This window comes from Pararge aegeria, chromosome 20, assembly GCF_905163445.1.
Source record: "Pararge aegeria chromosome 20, ilParAegt1.1, whole genome shotgun sequence".
NCBI classification, from domain to species: Eukaryota; Metazoa; Arthropoda; class Insecta; order Lepidoptera; family Nymphalidae; genus Pararge; species Pararge aegeria.
In genome coordinates this window covers 8490447-8507871 of record NC_053199.1, presented here as the reverse complement: position 1 = coordinate 8507871, position 17425 = coordinate 8490447, and the positions used below count along the sequence as shown (strand labels likewise).

General features: G+C 33.2%; 1 protein-coding gene across 3 annotated transcripts in view; it reads left to right on the top strand.

Moving 5' to 3' along the window:
- The first annotated feature begins 3560 nt into the window (after nt 1-3560).
- The window catches only part of LOC120632772 (small conductance calcium-activated potassium channel protein), a 28644-nt gene continuing 14779 nt past the window's right edge, over nt 3561-17425 (top strand). For 2 of the 3 annotated variants that reach the window (XM_039902769.1, XM_039902771.1), the window contains exons 1-4: nt 3561-3786; nt 14828-14957; nt 15408-15503; nt 16152-16325. In XM_039902769.1, the coding sequence (XP_039758703.1) occupies nt 3623-3786; nt 14828-14957; nt 15408-15503; nt 16152-16325 (564 nt within the window). In that variant the 5' untranslated portion in view covers nt 3561-3622. The remainder of the gene's footprint in view (nt 3787-14827; nt 14958-15407; nt 15504-16151; nt 16326-17425) is intronic. The other variant, XM_039902768.1, reaches the window with a different exon arrangement.

The following is a 17425-nucleotide window of genomic DNA, read 5'->3' as shown; positions in this document are numbered from 1 at the left end:
TCAGAAATCAACCATATTCAATCAGGTGGTAAAAGTGAAGAAAGTATCTGCACTGCTATGCAATCGCAAAGAATGAGCTCAGACTTAATGAAATACTGATTATGGTATAGAGTGTCATAACACAGACTAAGAAAAATCAGTAAAAACGTGATGTATGTAAGGATTATTTCCATCTCACGTTTCGGTTCATTAATTATAAATTCTTCGTGATATTACACTAAAACTTTTGCAAGTTAAACCAGAGTCTTAGATGACCTAAAATAATAAATCTACGTGCTATATCTGACTCGAAGATATTTTATTAAAACAAGGCTCTAGCTATTAACTAAAGGGGTTCTACAACTCGGAAGCGTCAAGGTTTGTAATGGTTTTACAGATTTATTGTTTTTACAAGGATTTCAAGTATCAAAACTATATTTTAAAGTGTCGATCAGAATAAATTTGACAGTTTTTTTAACGCTTTCGCACACATCCTTGATCCAGCTAGCAATACTGCTTTTTCTAATTTATATCAAATTCAAATTCAAAATTTCTTTATTCATGGAGGCCTATCACAGGCACTTATGAAGCGTTCATACATATATATTTACATAATTTTAGGGGGATGGTGATAACTTTGTTCCCCAACTTAAACCTAAAGGTACGGTTGCAAACGCGCCCTGGTCTAAGAAGAGCCGACAACAAACTTAGCCGGGTAAATTTTGTTTTGTTATCACCATCTCACAGTAAATTTATCTTAAGCTATGAAGCTAGAGAAATTCACACTCAAGCTTTTTTATCGTTTAAGTAATCCTTAATATTATAATAGGATTTTTCCGTAAGCTTACGTTTTATATAAACTTTGAACTTATCTCGTATACCAAAAGTGTTTTTTTTTTATTTCAAGGAGGCTCTAAATGTTGGATGAGCTTGAGCTTTAAAACAAAGAGTGTTAGGTATATCCGTTTTATTACGATATTCTAATATTTCAATTTTCAAAAACTAACTACAACCAAGGCAAGTAAACTCATTCTGAATGTAGGTATATTGGTTAGCCTCGTAAACATTAATTAATACTCTCGGAATCTGAGTTAAGACCCTGAGCGTTATATATGAACTCTAGTTATTTTCTCTAGTATATGTACTGCTTTGAAAGCGTACCTATTATTTAAAATTAACATAATTTTAAAGTCGTTAACATTTTAGTAAGTAACTTTATATACAGTTATATGCACTTCTATGTTTGTTCAATCAGATTTAATGGTATGTACGATGATAAATAATACTTTGAGATTGGGACCCAATACATGATTGTATAATACTTCTATGCCCATCTTAAAAAATCGCTTTAATTATTGACTTTCTAAATATTAATATAGTGCATTTTGTTTAAAAAAAATCTTTTTAATATTTATAACAATCTAAATGTTATAATCTAAAACTTCGCTTGGTCTGTCAATTTAGGAGGAAACATACTTGGTGTCGAATGTTAGTAGTAGGCGTGATGTGGTCCCAGGGAATACTAAGTACGATTTGTTTTCCCTGAACACACAAGTATTTTTTCCAAATATTATCGATTCTGGTTATCACTATAAACATTTAATGTCCCTTGTTAACTAGGTGCAGGGTTTTACTGCCCCTAAATGGCTCTCTAAAAAGATTTTAGGTTAAAAGTGTTTCATGAAGTATGACGGGAAAGGTTTTCTGTTATATCATAATAACTAAATCCTGAATTGAACACTACGAACGCACTTGCAATTTGTGATACAATATTAATATCTGCAATGGTTTAGTACTTACGAGTGGAACTCGTGAAGTGTTTCTTTGAAAAATTAAAAACTCTCAAATCTCAAATTCAGAATTCCTTCTTGTAAACACAAATTCGGAATCTGGGATAAAATCTAGCCAAATGGTAAATGATTAAAATAATTTGTGAAACCACAAAATGGAAAGAAAACAGTATGGAACACAAACGTTTTACTTTTTAACGAAAATAAAAAGTAAAAATTGAATTTTTAAGGTTAAACCGAAAACGTTCCGTTTCACATTAAGCTCTCTTTGGTCATTTTCTCTTCCGTACATATGCTCTTGATTAAATTTTATTGCATTCAATGCCATTATTGTTAAATGTATCGAGTAAATACACGATAGATTAAACAATTATATCGATAGGTTTGTGCCGTTCAATACCAAATTTGTTAAATTGTGTGTTTCGATAATTATTTAAATACAGATTTGCGTTAGGTGCCGTAATCACCGAGATTTAGATAAAACAGTAGTGCTAATATTTTGATTATAAATGTCCACAGAACTAATTTTAATGTATAAATTAATTGACTACAATAACAGAGCTGTCAAGTATTATTTATACGCGTGCATCTGGGGTTACGTACTCCAGAAAAAAAAGTATTTAATTAAACCATAATTGTATTGGTTTATGTAAACAATACGGAAACTATAAATTGTCTCAAACTCAAAATGTCATACGTCAATTTCCCCGAAGCAGGTTAATTATAATATACGCTATATTTCAACAAAATAAGATCAGTTTGGCCGCTAAGCCATTCATTGCTATTTTTTTTTTAAATCCCGCTGGTATGATATCAGTTCTCGCTGATAAGATGAGCAGTAGTTACAGTGCTGCTCATTTTTTGCAAACATTGAAAAAGATATCGATAGTTATAGCCATCGCTTTACAACTTTTTAAAGTAATATTATAAAGACAAAGTTTGTCTGTATGTTTTTTACTCCCTCGCGCCGCAATCACTGAACCAATTTGACTTAAATTTGGAATTGAGATAGATTATACCCTGGATTAACAAAAAAGCTATAATATATCTTACCCCTTAAAATCATGGTTACGTTCGAAATTTGTGAAAAAGTGAATTTTTGGTAAATGAGATATAACTATATATATTGTTTTCTCTTCCTCAAAATAGGTTTTTTATAAATTTTCTAACTCCACGGTACAAACCACTATAAATAAATATACGTAAACCTATTGCTGCAATGAAAAAAAATTACGTGTATAGACTAATTTACCACGGGTAACATCGGTAGAATAACTACATTGTCTGTGATAGTAAAAATATAACTTTTTAATAACATTAACAAAATATTTGCAATGCATTATTAAAACAGTAAAACTGTAAAATCCATTTCAATCAATGGTGCTCACGAGAGTAATGATATTGACATTATATTCGTGCTGCAGTAGAGTACCTACTGTTGATGCGATAAACAAAATGCGTTCCAGAGAGTTAAAAGCTCAAATTAAAGTTGTTAGAATATTAACATGACATAATATAATATGACCATTGAAGTTTACGTATCTAGTTATCTAGTTCAGCATAATATTTTTACAAAACTTAGTGCTTAGTGCTATGAATTTGATATATTTCGTAAATATTATAGAGATACATATTCCGAGTGTCGTGCTGGCCACGGGAAACATTTCTTCGCGTGATTTTTCGCACCTGGTGAATAAACGTATGTGCACCGTCTTCGCACGTTTAGTCACTTCACGATTGTTCCGTGAGATGGCAGATCACCATCAGTGTAGCTTACGTGTGTATTTAATAGATGTTCAACCAATCTGTTCCAGCTGCGGAAGCCGGTGTCTACGCTTTCTATCCCCGGAGCTATGAAGGCGTACTCCGGTGGGAGGGACGCGGCTAGCGAGGAAGCAGGCGTCGCACTAGTTGGCGTGCACAGCGAATATCCGCGCTACGGCGAAGAACGCGCACTCGGCGGTGGCACCTACAAGGGTGGAGGGGCAGCGAAACATAAACCCAATATAGGATATAGGTACGTTACCCAGTGATAACGATTAAGACACGAGAAGGTATCTTTGCAACTGGCAACGTCTCTCAAGACACAAACCCAGTATACGATATAGGTACGTTACCTAGTTATAACGACTAAAACTTATATATTTGCGCTCATCAGAGTCTCTCAAAACACAAACCCAATGATATAGATCCATTAACCATTTTTTTTTCATCAGTCTACTAAAACATAACGGCAAGAACATATGCTGTTAATCAAATATTTTCCTTTTTTTGAAAATTATTCAAAATATAAATACGAATTCTTAGCATATTAACGGTGGAATTTATACTTTATTAAATTATAAGTATTTCTTTTAAATATACCATATACTTTTAGTAATTGTTTTATAAATATAACCTAAAATAAACTATTAAAAACTAAATAAAATCTAAAACGTCCTCGAAATCACCGCAGCGAGGCACAGTTCCTAAGATGCTGGTAGCATTGCCCCTTTGGATGGCCAAACTAATTCGTTGGCCAACGTAACTGCCCGCTCTAGGATCACCGGTAGCAAAATATTTGTAAAATTGTTTATAAATTTAGAAAAATAAAAGTGGCACATATCAAGTAGCAATTCCTATAACTGTAACACTATTCTTAATTAAACAATGAACATTGAGCGTGACATGTTTGGATATAATTCCAGAACGTAGCTAAACTAAAACGCGACCTAGCATGCTATTTGACCGCTCCGTGCACATTTCCAAATTCAATGATTTTGCAACTTTTAATTGCCTAAATAAAGTTAAAATAAAAAAAAACAAAATTATCAGTGGTTCCTACATTTATAGTTCATTTCATCCCAAATTTTCAATAAAACCTTACTGAAAATCAGCGTTAGAAGTAACTTTAAAATATTTTTCTGTTGCGATAATTTTACTTCATAGAACGGATAACCATTTCGTGAGAAATATGGTGCAGAAAAGCATATATTTGTGATTTCTCTGTGAGAACTTCACAGTTTAAATAGTAAAATGCAGCTTTATTCAGTAGGAACTAATAGGCGAATCAGGAAGGTCCATTAAAATTAACCAAACTAAAATACTTTGATATAGACTGCCTAGATTATACTCGACTATATGTCACTCGTTACTTTACTTGACTACTAGTTTCGTGGATTTCTTCTTCTGTGTATGTTGTTCTCGATGCAAAAAGTTAACGTTGCTTCGTTGCTGCGTAAAAGTAAGAATAGCGACGAACTTACTTTGGTATTAAGAATATTAGAACTGCGTCATGTACAACTATCCAAAAACGATTTCACATTTATAACAATAATATTATAGTAATATTGAAGTAAAGTTTAATAAATTCAGTTCTACTACTTCTTACTACTATCCGTCGTATACGGGTAAAAAACTTTTTCCATTTGGTTTACAATACGGATAAGCTACGTCGTAGCACGTGTGCTACGAGGTTTAATGCGCACTTGGAGTTGAGTAAGTAGGCAGCATATTTTAAAGCAAATCGCGTATTGGATAATATTTAAAGGTACACTTAAATGATTTATCTTAGCACAAAATACAAATTTTATTGTAACGGTCTTCGAAGTACAATTTGAATTTAATATGCCCAAAGCACACTTAGCAATGGAAATGGGATTTCCAAAACTAATGATATGCATTAGCTTATGAATGTTGTTAAAATACACTATTCCCAGGGTTTCTAAGAAAAAAAAACCTCCCACATTCTAGATGCCTGGTATTCTTCTACCACTTGAAATACCATGTGTTATAACCGTAATACCGTGATAATTTCCACCAAAAACTTGCAAGTTGTGGAACAAACACCCAACTATGTTGTTACAATGCTACGATTTGGGATGCATAAACAAACTTCTTTTGAGCCTAGGTAGCTCCTCTCGTAATCACTTAACATCAACTTTTGCTAACTTGATTGCCAGTTATTTAAATAAGAATGTGATTTTCACTAGGAAGAATGTGGAATATTCATCATCATCATCATCACGACTTCAACTGCTTGTAGTCCACTGCTGGACAATAGGTCTTTTGTAGGAAGTTCCAAATTCCACGGTCCTGGGCCCCTTGTTTCCAGCGCCTACCAGCGACTCGTTTGATGTCGTTTATACACCTCGTTGGGGGCTGACCAACGCTGCGGTTACCTGTACGGGGTCTCCATTCCAGCACCTTGCAACTCCAACGACCATCGGTTCTCCGAGCTATGTGCCTTGCCACTTCAGTTTGTGACTCGCTGAGCTGCGTGGGTAACTCTGGTTCTTCTACGGATCTCCTCATTTCTGATTTAAGCTATTGAAGATAGCTCTAGCCCGCATAGGAGCGTGGTGATTCTAGTATTCAAAAAAGATGACAATACACCTATAATACACAATCCTGAACAAGCCGGTTTCCGAAAGGGCAATTCGCCATACCATAAGCCATATGTGGAGTATTACTACTAAATGTATACGTTTAATAAGCGGTCGATAGTATGATACCTTTAAAGGTGCTTTAAATAAGCCCTCTCATTGAGTACTAGTTAAGTTAGTAGTACATTATTTTAATTGTTAACTGTTTACAACAAGGAAAGATTTTTCAAGTTGTTAATTTCGCGCTTCTTATTTTTCTTACACACTTTAAAGTCGGGAAGTTTCAGTGTGGAGTAAAGTAATGACCTTAATAAGACTGGCTTACGAGTATAACAAACTGAAGCTGCATACTTCCGTATTTTCTAACTGATACTCTGAATAGATTAACGTTTGGAAATATACTGTTAATAAGTAAATAGAAACGTTTTCGTTGTTTTAGATCATTTGAATCATTAGCTTAAGAGATAAAATTCTAGAAATTTAATATTTTATTCTCATTATCGGCTATTGCTCTACATGCAACTATATAGATATAGTTTTTTCGTATTTATCTGTCCGCTTGAAAAAAAAGTTATAGTTTAGTACTTACTACGAGAAATACTGTAAAAAACATATGAAATTAAATGAAAATGAAATGAAAATACTCTTTATTGTACAGAATGTAATTATAAAAAAAAACAAAAACACTAAATATACAGAACAATATGCGGCCTTTTCGCTAAAAAACGATCTCGCCCAGGCAGCCCAACAAAGGAAAGAGAAAAAAAAATCTTAGAATTTAGGGTTAAGGTAAGGGATTTAGGGTATATGACATGCTTTGAAAGTAAAATAACTGACCGATTAGGTATAGCCAACAGCCTAAATTTATCGTTGCTAAAGCATCTATCTACTGAAGTGCAGAAGGTTGTGTTATCAATTCGAGTCTCAGAGAGCACGTTTAGCTGTCGCGTGTCGGTTCCTTTAAAGTTATCACTAAAATATTCTGCTAAATAAAAATTATAATTGTAAGCACCTACAACACCTGCATTAAACTAAAGGAATGAAGAATATCTAGCCATGAGACAGATGATGATGAAATTATTTTTGGTAATAATTAATGGAAACTTGAGCTATAAACACTGCAACACTTCGCAGGGCATGCAACGAAGACTTCCTACAAAGTGCCACATTGTGTCTATCAATCTGCAGCGTAGTTGATAAGCCTTATGTGATTGTTACTACAACTACGCCCTTCAAACTGAAACTCAGCAAAACTTCTTGGTGGTAGAAATAAAGATGGCGGTAATACTTCCCCTGATAAGCTCCGACGCGAACAGCTCTACTACTACCATAATGTCGAATAAAACACTTTTGAATGTTACTTAAATAATCAAGACATACTAATTTGAGTCACAAAATACCCGCATGCGGCAGGCCCCACACTAAACTGCAGACTAATCAACTAGAACAATAGGTTTATCTAATAGAGGATCTACGTTCTATTTCCGTTATACAGGGGTGTCTTGATTGTGGTGACCTAACACAATACGAAAGCTTTAGATTGTTTATCACGATGCCCATTAAAAATACTGATTGCTTATCAATATAGTCGAGCTAAATCGTCTTTACTAATAAGGATTTTAGACCACTCTTTAAACTAGCAATATAGGTTCGAAGAAAAATATAATTTATCGGTTCGAAACAAGTGTTAAAGATCGTATTACGGAGAGTCTGTGTTATGTTGCACATTATAAATTAATACATAATAGTGTACAGATTTGTGTTTGTCGCAGATGAAATCAAATGAGGGGATATATATCTACACTTATAATAATTGCACATATAAAACCTACAGGCCTTTCTAGACTTTGAGGTTTTCTAACGATCACGTATAGTAGCACGCCTTCTTAGGTATATAATATTGTCTAAAACGCTTGGAGCTTGACAGACATCACGCGCTTTAGCCCTTGTAATTCTGAGAATATCCGTATGCTGTAATGGGTTGATAATGACGATGATTCATTGGACAAAACAAAGAGACAAGACTTTATTAAAAGTATTGTATGTCTTACCCAAGTGCATTATGACTTGTATGTAAATTTTTCATCAAAAAAGGAGCAAGTTTGCTAGTGATATCTTTGTATGTAGGTCGATAATCGATGTCGTCGATGGTCACGTATAATGTTTTATTGAATCAACCATTATTTACTATTTTTTGAATTTCTTATTGTATATAATCTTAGGTTTATATCAATTTAGTGAAGCTCAAATTATAGGTTATAGGAGATTGAGAACAGTTTATATCCTCATCAGAAAATTATAATATTCATAGCACCTCGGTTTTTTTTATTATAATCCAAAGTAGACTTCAAGCTACACTAAAAGCTTGTCCAAGTGACCTAAAAACAATGGTATGCAATCTTATCTAATAAAAAGTATAACAATAGAGTTATCTACTGCATCTAGAGTCTAGTTTAAGATGACTTGATGACGTAAGACAATGCAATATGCATTCTCTCTCAGATTAGTTATCTATGTGCCAATTTAAATCTAAGTGACTATGAATGAGGTCAAGTTACTTTATCTTAATTATGAATACACATGCAGTGTTCCTTCTCGATGGTACTAAGTCGCTATAAGACTGATATAAAAGGCTTATACCAATCCTGCCAGTTCCGAAAATATTTGTAGGCATTTTAAATTAAAAAAAAAATATGCAAATACCCGTGATTTTGTCTGATGTTTTTTAATTTACCACTGTAATCAAGTAGCTCAAAACTATTTAATTTTGTAAACATGTTGAAAATCGGTTAGTTTTCCCCTTGTTAAATTAGCCTTGATTATTCCCTGCAACGTCCCTCAATGTTCAAAATTGACACAGCAAATTCAAAGATTAGCCCAGACAAACCTCGGGAACGTGTTGTAGGATTATGCGAATTCACATTATTATACGAATGGAACAATAGAGTTAATAGAAAACATGGTGCGTATGACCATATTTGTTTCTTATATAATCGCGTTACTGCAGTATCTCGCACTCTCGCAGCTAGATTATAATTTGATTATGATTTAGTCCTCTCCACAGTAATTCTTTTGTACCTCTTGGGTCGTCTTCCCTTGGAATAATTTTCCTCTTCTTCTTTTACCGTCTGTAGTATATCACTCTGTTATACTATATTTGGCCCTATTTTATTTTACACTATTCATTACTTCTAATATTTATTGGAAAAATCGCTCAACTACATTGTAGCAGCCTACAAAACTCAAGCTTGCTCTCATAGGACATGTGATATGTCCAACAGTAAAAGTAGGCTAAACTTTGAATGGATAAGACTAACACTTACGTATTTTTTTTATTTTAGGACGACTCTAAAGCATTGAACTATTAAGGCTTCTCAGTTATTCGGCAGATTCTTTACTAACATTAATAAATTAATATACTACGACATTACACACATCGCCATCTAGTCCCAAAGTAAGCGTAGCTTGTGTTATGGGTACTAAGATGACTGATAAATAATTTACATAAATACTTACAATATATAGATAAACACCCAGACACTGAAAAACATTCATGTTCATCACACAAACATTGTCCAGTTGTGGGAATCGAACTTACGGCCTTGGACTCAGAAAGCAGGGTCGCTGCCCACTGCGCCAATCGGCCGTCAACATGACTGCTACTTAAGCAAATTAAACTAAAATTCATAATCACAATAAGTAAAAAGCAGCTAAAAGAAGAAGAACCATCATCTACACGTTTTTTGCTTCAAAGTAATTTATTGAATTTTACAACGTGTATCTATCGTGCAAGGAAAATTAAATTTGCTTCTGTTAAATGTTCCATCACTCTTGATTAATCTCGAGGATCTGTTCTCCTAATTGGAGTGTTGACCTGAATTTTGTAACAAGAGTTTAATTCATATACTTAGGTTACTCGTATTTCAATATAATTTTTTAATATCATTTATAAATAACGTTTAAAAAATTTTTTTTATTTAAATTATGAATTATCTACGGTTATTTTCTGTGATTTTTTATATTTTTCTTAGCGTAGTAAATATTTTTATTTCTACTTTACTTTTTCATAGTACTACCCTTTCTACACTCATCTTTTCTTGATCTATTTACCGAGAGCCCGTGTAACATAATTCACAAATTAAAAAAAAACATCCCTGAGATGCCACGTAAAATAACTACTTATGGTCAAATTCTGTAGGAGACAATTTATAAGGGTCGTCTGTGAGGGTATGCCGAGTCCTATTTTAGTATTAGCTGTCTGTTCATCGAGACGGGAACAAAAAATAAAATAAGAACCTATGACATCTGAAATAAGTTTATGAACTATTTCAGTTAGATGTTAGTTTTAATGTATAAATCTTTATATATATATTTCTTGTGTGCGTGTGTATGTCACTGAACTCCTCCTTGACGGCTGGACCGATTTGAATGATTTTTTAAGTATGCGTTTGAGTGGCACCTGGATGGTTTTGATTCACAAATCAACCCGACAGATGGCGCTGGGGTCAGCTAGTTTAATTATAGATTTCTTTGTATATAAAAGCTGATATATGGGTTTATATGCCTCTAATAATTAACTTTATTATTTAACATAACAACAGACAAAAAGTTCTTTCCATCTGCATAAATTGAGCTAGTAATTACAGTATATGCATAATATTATAAACTTTAATATTTTAATACCACGCACGTATTCTGTTCGTTTACGTTGCTAAATAAATATAAACGAGCTTGCTATAAAAGAGGACATGATAATAATTTTTCGCTCAGTGAATTCTATGGCCGCAGTTGTGGTTTCATACAATGCAAATAGCCAAGAATATTGTATTACATTTCGTATTATATTTGCTATTTGATAAAACTAGGAAATTGAATAATCAGAACACGAAAAAGCACGTTGTTTGTATCACGTAATGCTATTTGCTCTTGTTTCTACTAGGAATTTGAATGCATATGAAGTTATATTACAAGGGAATCTATAAGTTCTGAGTATGATGGTTATATTATAATGTAAGTACAACAAATGACATGCAAATAAATATGACCATTTTAGGTTACATGGGTACTATGTCATTTTTTTATTCCTCTAAAATTTTGCCCGCAGTCAATACAATCACCACCTGATGGTAAGTGATGATGCAGTCTAAAATGGGAACGGGCTAAAATGTTAGGGGTATGGCAGTTGTATTTAACCCATAATTGGTTTCTACGCGATGATGTGATCGTACCGGAACGCTAAATCGCTTAGCGGCATGTCTTTATCAAAAATATATAAAAAATATTACATTAAAACAAAATTAGTAGGAAGGAAATAATTGGTGGAACTGATGACATTTGATTCTAGAGTGGGTACTTTTTTCTCTTACTTTACTACGCGTAAGCAATTCAATGCAATTTCATCAAGAGGAAATTGGTTATTCAGGCTAAGATGATAGAGGGCTAGCCAATTTGGGGTATGGCAGTTATAATTAAATCGCTTGGCAACAAGTCTTTGACAACAGCCTCCTAACAAATAAACTGGTCTCTAATAAAATCTGATAGACCTTTTGTCCTATTCACAGTGCATTCTGACAAAAAGCATTCCTATTCTATACTCTTCTGGCATTTTTCTAAGCGACAATGTTAATCAGTTCGACATATCCTGTTAAGGCTGTCCCTGGATGCTTATGGTAATTCTAGAAATTTCTATACCAAAAAACTACACTGTTTTATCACATCATAATATCCAATATAATGTTTGTAGTAGGTCTACACCAGATATCCCTGGTAATTTCTTCTTTGTCGTAAGACTAGAAGTCTATTCACAGCTGCAATGTTTAACGAAATAAAACGCGGATCTAAAAAGCTAGATGCTTATATTTCCAAATAAAAGTTAAACAATAATTATGTTTGAATGGATAAATTGGTGTCAACTTTAAATTATGATACTTCAGTTACGCAGATAGTCCTTTTAATCAAAAACATCCTTAAACTCTTAAGGCGTCAAAAGACTTGCTAATAAGAGACACTTTGAAACTTCTTCAAAAGTTGAATACTTATTTACCGTAGCCTTAATATTTTCTCGTTACTATAGAAAAAATCAAGTTAGTGTGTAAGATTTCAAATTCATTTCATATTTACATTAAGGTGAATATAATTGAATCGTAATAAAAAAATTAATATATTAACAAAAAAGTTTCAACTAAAGGTTTAATTTAATTTTAAACGGATGAATTATATATCTTACGCAATAATATAGTAAATCTTTATGTTCTTTTAAGAGTTGTAAGCACATCTTTGTTTATATACTGATTGCTTTACGGAGCCGAAGTATTTTATTTGACTGTCCGGTGGCGTTCATGTACCCACTTAAACATTTTCTGTACTTATGACCCTTCAGCTACGAAGAACGACTTTCAAACGCGATTTTTTTTTTTTTTGTTTTTCTATGGACTAATATTATATTTTTTGGCGATGCCTCTCCATGTTTTCGAGATTATGATTCATAACGATTTATCATTAAGCTTTTATTTACTTTAACTATTATTGTGGTCTGTAAATCGGATGACAATGCAATATTATTATGAGATGCAGCTGATCTTGTGATGGTACCGGAAAACGATGCAACGCCACCTCTCTCCGGTAAAGTATAAATACATATATATGATAAATTAACAACCAAATTAAACTCCAGTTTTTTTTTACCATATATTTTTTTTAATTTATTTGAAATTGCTGTTTTCAACAGCTGACAGTTGACAGTTTTTTTTCAGCTTCGTGGATGGATTACAATAATTCCGGTTACTTTTAATATTTTTTTATATTATTAAGCAGTAAAATTTTCCCATTAACATTGTCACACCTATAAACCTCAATATTAACCGTTAGGTGATCGCTAACCTTGAACGAACGGAAATAACTTGCACCGGGGCTAAATCGATTTTGTTCGTCTTCGGAGTTTATTGCATTTCTTCGTATTTATTTACTTAAATACACGTCAATGATTATTACACCAGTAGGTCAAAGTAAGTTTGCCTCTTTTCCAATGCAAAGCCATCATTGTCATCACCATCAGCCTGGGCCATCACCATAGGTATGGGTTCGTTTAAAAAGAGAAATCTAAATTTTAAACCAACCACGCTGCTTTTATGTGAGTTGCTGGGCTCTATCCTTTGATGTTTACAGATTTCATTTTGGTTTTTAATACAAAGTTGTTGCTCAAAAAGTTACCAGGGTCTTATAAGGAAGCAGGAAGGTGGTTATAGAAAGATATGAAAACCGCTGTTATGAAACTCTCACTGTCGACCTATTGTTTCAAAGAGCAGTTTAACCGTTTATTGAAATCCAGTTATAATCGGTCAACCTCAATTGGAGAATTATACACCCTACATGGTTCACCTCATCCCTAAACTTCTCTCTGTTACGGAACAGGAGCCTGTGCCCAGCTGTCTTAACAAAATGATGATAAAACAACTTCAGAAACTTTTATTTATAGTCTTCACGCAAGTCAAGAACACAATAGTGACTGCAAGCTTCACCTAAACTCTAAATTGCTCGCTCCTTAAGTAGAGAAGACCTGTGCCCAGCTATCCTTACATAACGATGGTAAATTCTAGGCGTATTCATTTAAAGTGTCCACGTAATCGGGAACACGAGTGCCTCCAGTAGGTCGAGGTCATCAAAAAATAATATTTCAAGATATCAGAAATCTTAATTGCAAGAAAACTTTTCTCTCAGTTAGAAAGTTATAAATCGCAGGGACAGCTCGTTTATGCGGAACGTGGTTCTTTTATTGTAGCGCCAAGCCTTCATAAAATTCGGGTAGTTTATCACGAATTAAGTCCCTTGACAGTTAATTACTTGGATTCAAAGTTCAGTAATTTGTGACACGGGCGAATATTAATTAATTCACCCAACGATCAACGGTTGAATTACACCATCAATAAGCCTAATCCAGTGATGGTAAATCGTTGGCACAAACTCCACTGGATGAAATATCATCCTGGTGATCCGTATGATGCCTATTAATTTATAATTGGGTACTATGGGATTTCATAAATACGCTGGCTATACGCTGGAAAAATATTTAAGCTGCCTCCTATTTGGGGGAGCTGAACTTTAATGACATCCTCATTATACTAATGAAATCGTATGTACGACAATCGCTCCAGAAAAAACTCGGATATTTTATTATTCAATTGTATTTTACATTTCTTACAAAAAGCGTCGGATATAATCGCAACCTCAGATGCTTACCACTACAGCGATCGCCTATCTTGACATTTCATTTAAAACTTACAATCAACCGCACCATAATAAAATACGTATTTTAAAGTATTTAAATCACACATGTACAAAAAGAGTCTATTTGTTGGATGGACTCGACACTGCCTGACATTGTACTGCATTGCAACTGGACACAGAGTTCTTCGCCTTGTGTCCAGTTTGAAACTGATCGTACTGAGTCTAAATGAGAATTAAATTAAACTGAATTTAAATCATACAATTAAACTAACAATACGAAGCATAATACCAGAAACAGTGGTCCCTTGGCATGATTTCGATTCAAGAATTTAGTCAGTATTGCGGTTTTCAGAACAATTTATAGATAGATTTTAGGAGCTATCAATCAAAGTTTATAACTTTAACAGCAAATACGTGTGATTAACTTTAGCTATTATTTCTTGTAAATAAGTGTTAATTCTTATTTTTCAGGTTAGGTAGAAGAAAGGCGCTATTTGAAAAAAGAAAACGAATAAGTGATTACGCACTAGTGATGGGAATGTTTGGTATTATAATCATGGTCATAGAAAATGAACTTTCTAGTGCAGGTGTATATACAAAGGTAAGAAAATTATCATTTCTTTCAGTAACTACAATATTCTAAAAAAATCTTTTATTAAATTGAATTTTATCTCTACGAGGTATTTTCCATAGTTTAAAATAATATTTTCAAACATTTTGCATTACATAAGATCATAATTGGTTAAGACAATTTTTTTACTTTGTATATCATTTGGTAAGCGGATCCATTTTAAGGAGACCTACTTTATAACACTGCCGTTAGCCGAAGCTTTTAAAAATTTAGCAATTGCTCCTTTCCAACATCAAATCTATAATTTAAGAATCATTATTCTACCTTGCATTATTCATAATAACATTTTACCCGATTTTCACATGGACAAAACATTAAAAAAATCGAATCGAACCCAGGGTCATAATAACAATACAGTTCTATCGAAATAACGCATTTTTCTATAATCTACTGCGTTTAACCTTGACATTACTATTACAGGCGTCAATATATTCACAAGCGTTTAAGACGCTAATATCAATGTCAACTGTGATTTTGCTCGGCCTAATCGTGGCTTATCACGCTTTAGAAGTACAGGTATGATATACTTTATTATACTAAAAATTGGCTGTAGGCTGATCGAAAAATCTGGCTTATTGCGGGAGCCTTTATTCAACGATGTGCCTGGCAAATTGTTAATGGAATTGGATATCTTCCACTTTCTGAACAGCGGCGTAGCGATGTAACGTGCATTGTGTTACTAGTATACCATGCTTAGATTCGTTCAAAATAATTTAACAGCAAAATTCAACTGTATTGATTTCTAATAAATATAAATAATAACTATCCGTAGGTATTATTTATACTTGGCGTACCGAAATTAGATAATAATTCAGTGAATGGAAAATTGACGAATTAACTTGGAGGCATTTTTCGATCATCCTACAACTTAGCATGTATAAAGTATTACGCAATATTTTCGGTGCAATAATAGGTTATAATATAAATTATCAAAGCGATTTTTACTTAATCTGCTTCAATAATAAAATAATTCTACTATTATTGATTATTACGTGCTGAACAGGCACCTTTCAGGGTAAGGTCTGACTAGGAGGGAACAAGTGGACTATTTAATACAGCAGTTTGAGAAATATATAAACGTTCTCAGTCTGTTTTTGTCCCGAATTACTCTTACTCGCCGCTTTAAGTAAGTGTAGTTTAACAAAATATCCTCTTACCTTCCAGTTATTTATGATAGACAACTGCGCTGATGATTGGCGGATAGCAATGACGTGGCAAAGGATAGCCCAGATTGCTCTGGAGCTCGCCATTTGCGCCGTCCATCCCATCCCTGGAGAGTACACCTTCACATGGACCACTAAACTAGCCAATAAGGGTGGAGTCATAGGTGTTGAAGTTGTAAGTTATAGTTTCAAAAGCAATACTCATAATAAAACGTGTTTTTCTATAAACAATATTTTTACGGCCCAAACGCAGTTTTTAAAAATTAAACACAAAAAAACTCGATCTACATTACTAATCAAGGCTAAAAGCAGAAAATCTATGATGTAACAGCTAGTCGTTATAAGTTAGTAATTTTGTATATGAAATAGGATAGTGTAACTGTAGAGTTAAGTAATTACCTCGAGAGTAGGCAGTCAAGTAATCAAAACGTAATTGCTTGCGCACTCAATAGTATTATGGTACATAGAGCGCTTACTTCTTAAGTTAAACCTAAGTTTAAAAGTTGGTTTTATTGCAATAATAATATGCACATTACCACTGCAACGTATAAAGTTATATATGTTTAACAGACACAATTATATTAGTTATTAGTAAAAAATAAAATGACACGATTTTGGGAGAAAATATAAAATATTGCATAACGTGTATACTTCAGAAAATATTAGGCTAAATTAGTTAAAAACTAAAATGCTCATTTCTTCCCTCTTAAATAAAAACAATGAGCCAAACATTTTCAAAATAAAAATAAAGAATTAAAGATCTATAGGACTTATAGTTATTAGAAAAATAAACATTCCAGATATTGAATAATCATTTAGGCATAAGAAGGCACGGAAAGCAAGTCCATCTCGCTGATTTTTTATTTATATATGTTATATTGCTTTTCTTTTGCATATGATACTTACGATTTATTTTCTTTAAAGGAAACAGTGTATAAAATTATTGAGGTCTGTATGATTTACACTGTTTTTTAACTGTTGTTTGTCTTTAACGTTTGATTGATTGATTGATTGATTTTGGAAAGCATGTGTTTTGTTTTGCGTTTTCATTGTTTCGTGTTTTGACAGGCTGAAAGGTTAGATCATATCACAAAGGGTTAGTTTTTGTAATGGGTATTATATGACTGCTATCCGAACCGTAAAGGTGTCCATATCTATCGAAGGGAAATTGGCTTGAGCCGGTCTAAGAAATCTTTATATTTTGGTATTGTATTAAGTGTGAAAACAACCACTATCAGTAATTGTCGCCACTGTCATATCGCCATACCTAACCAC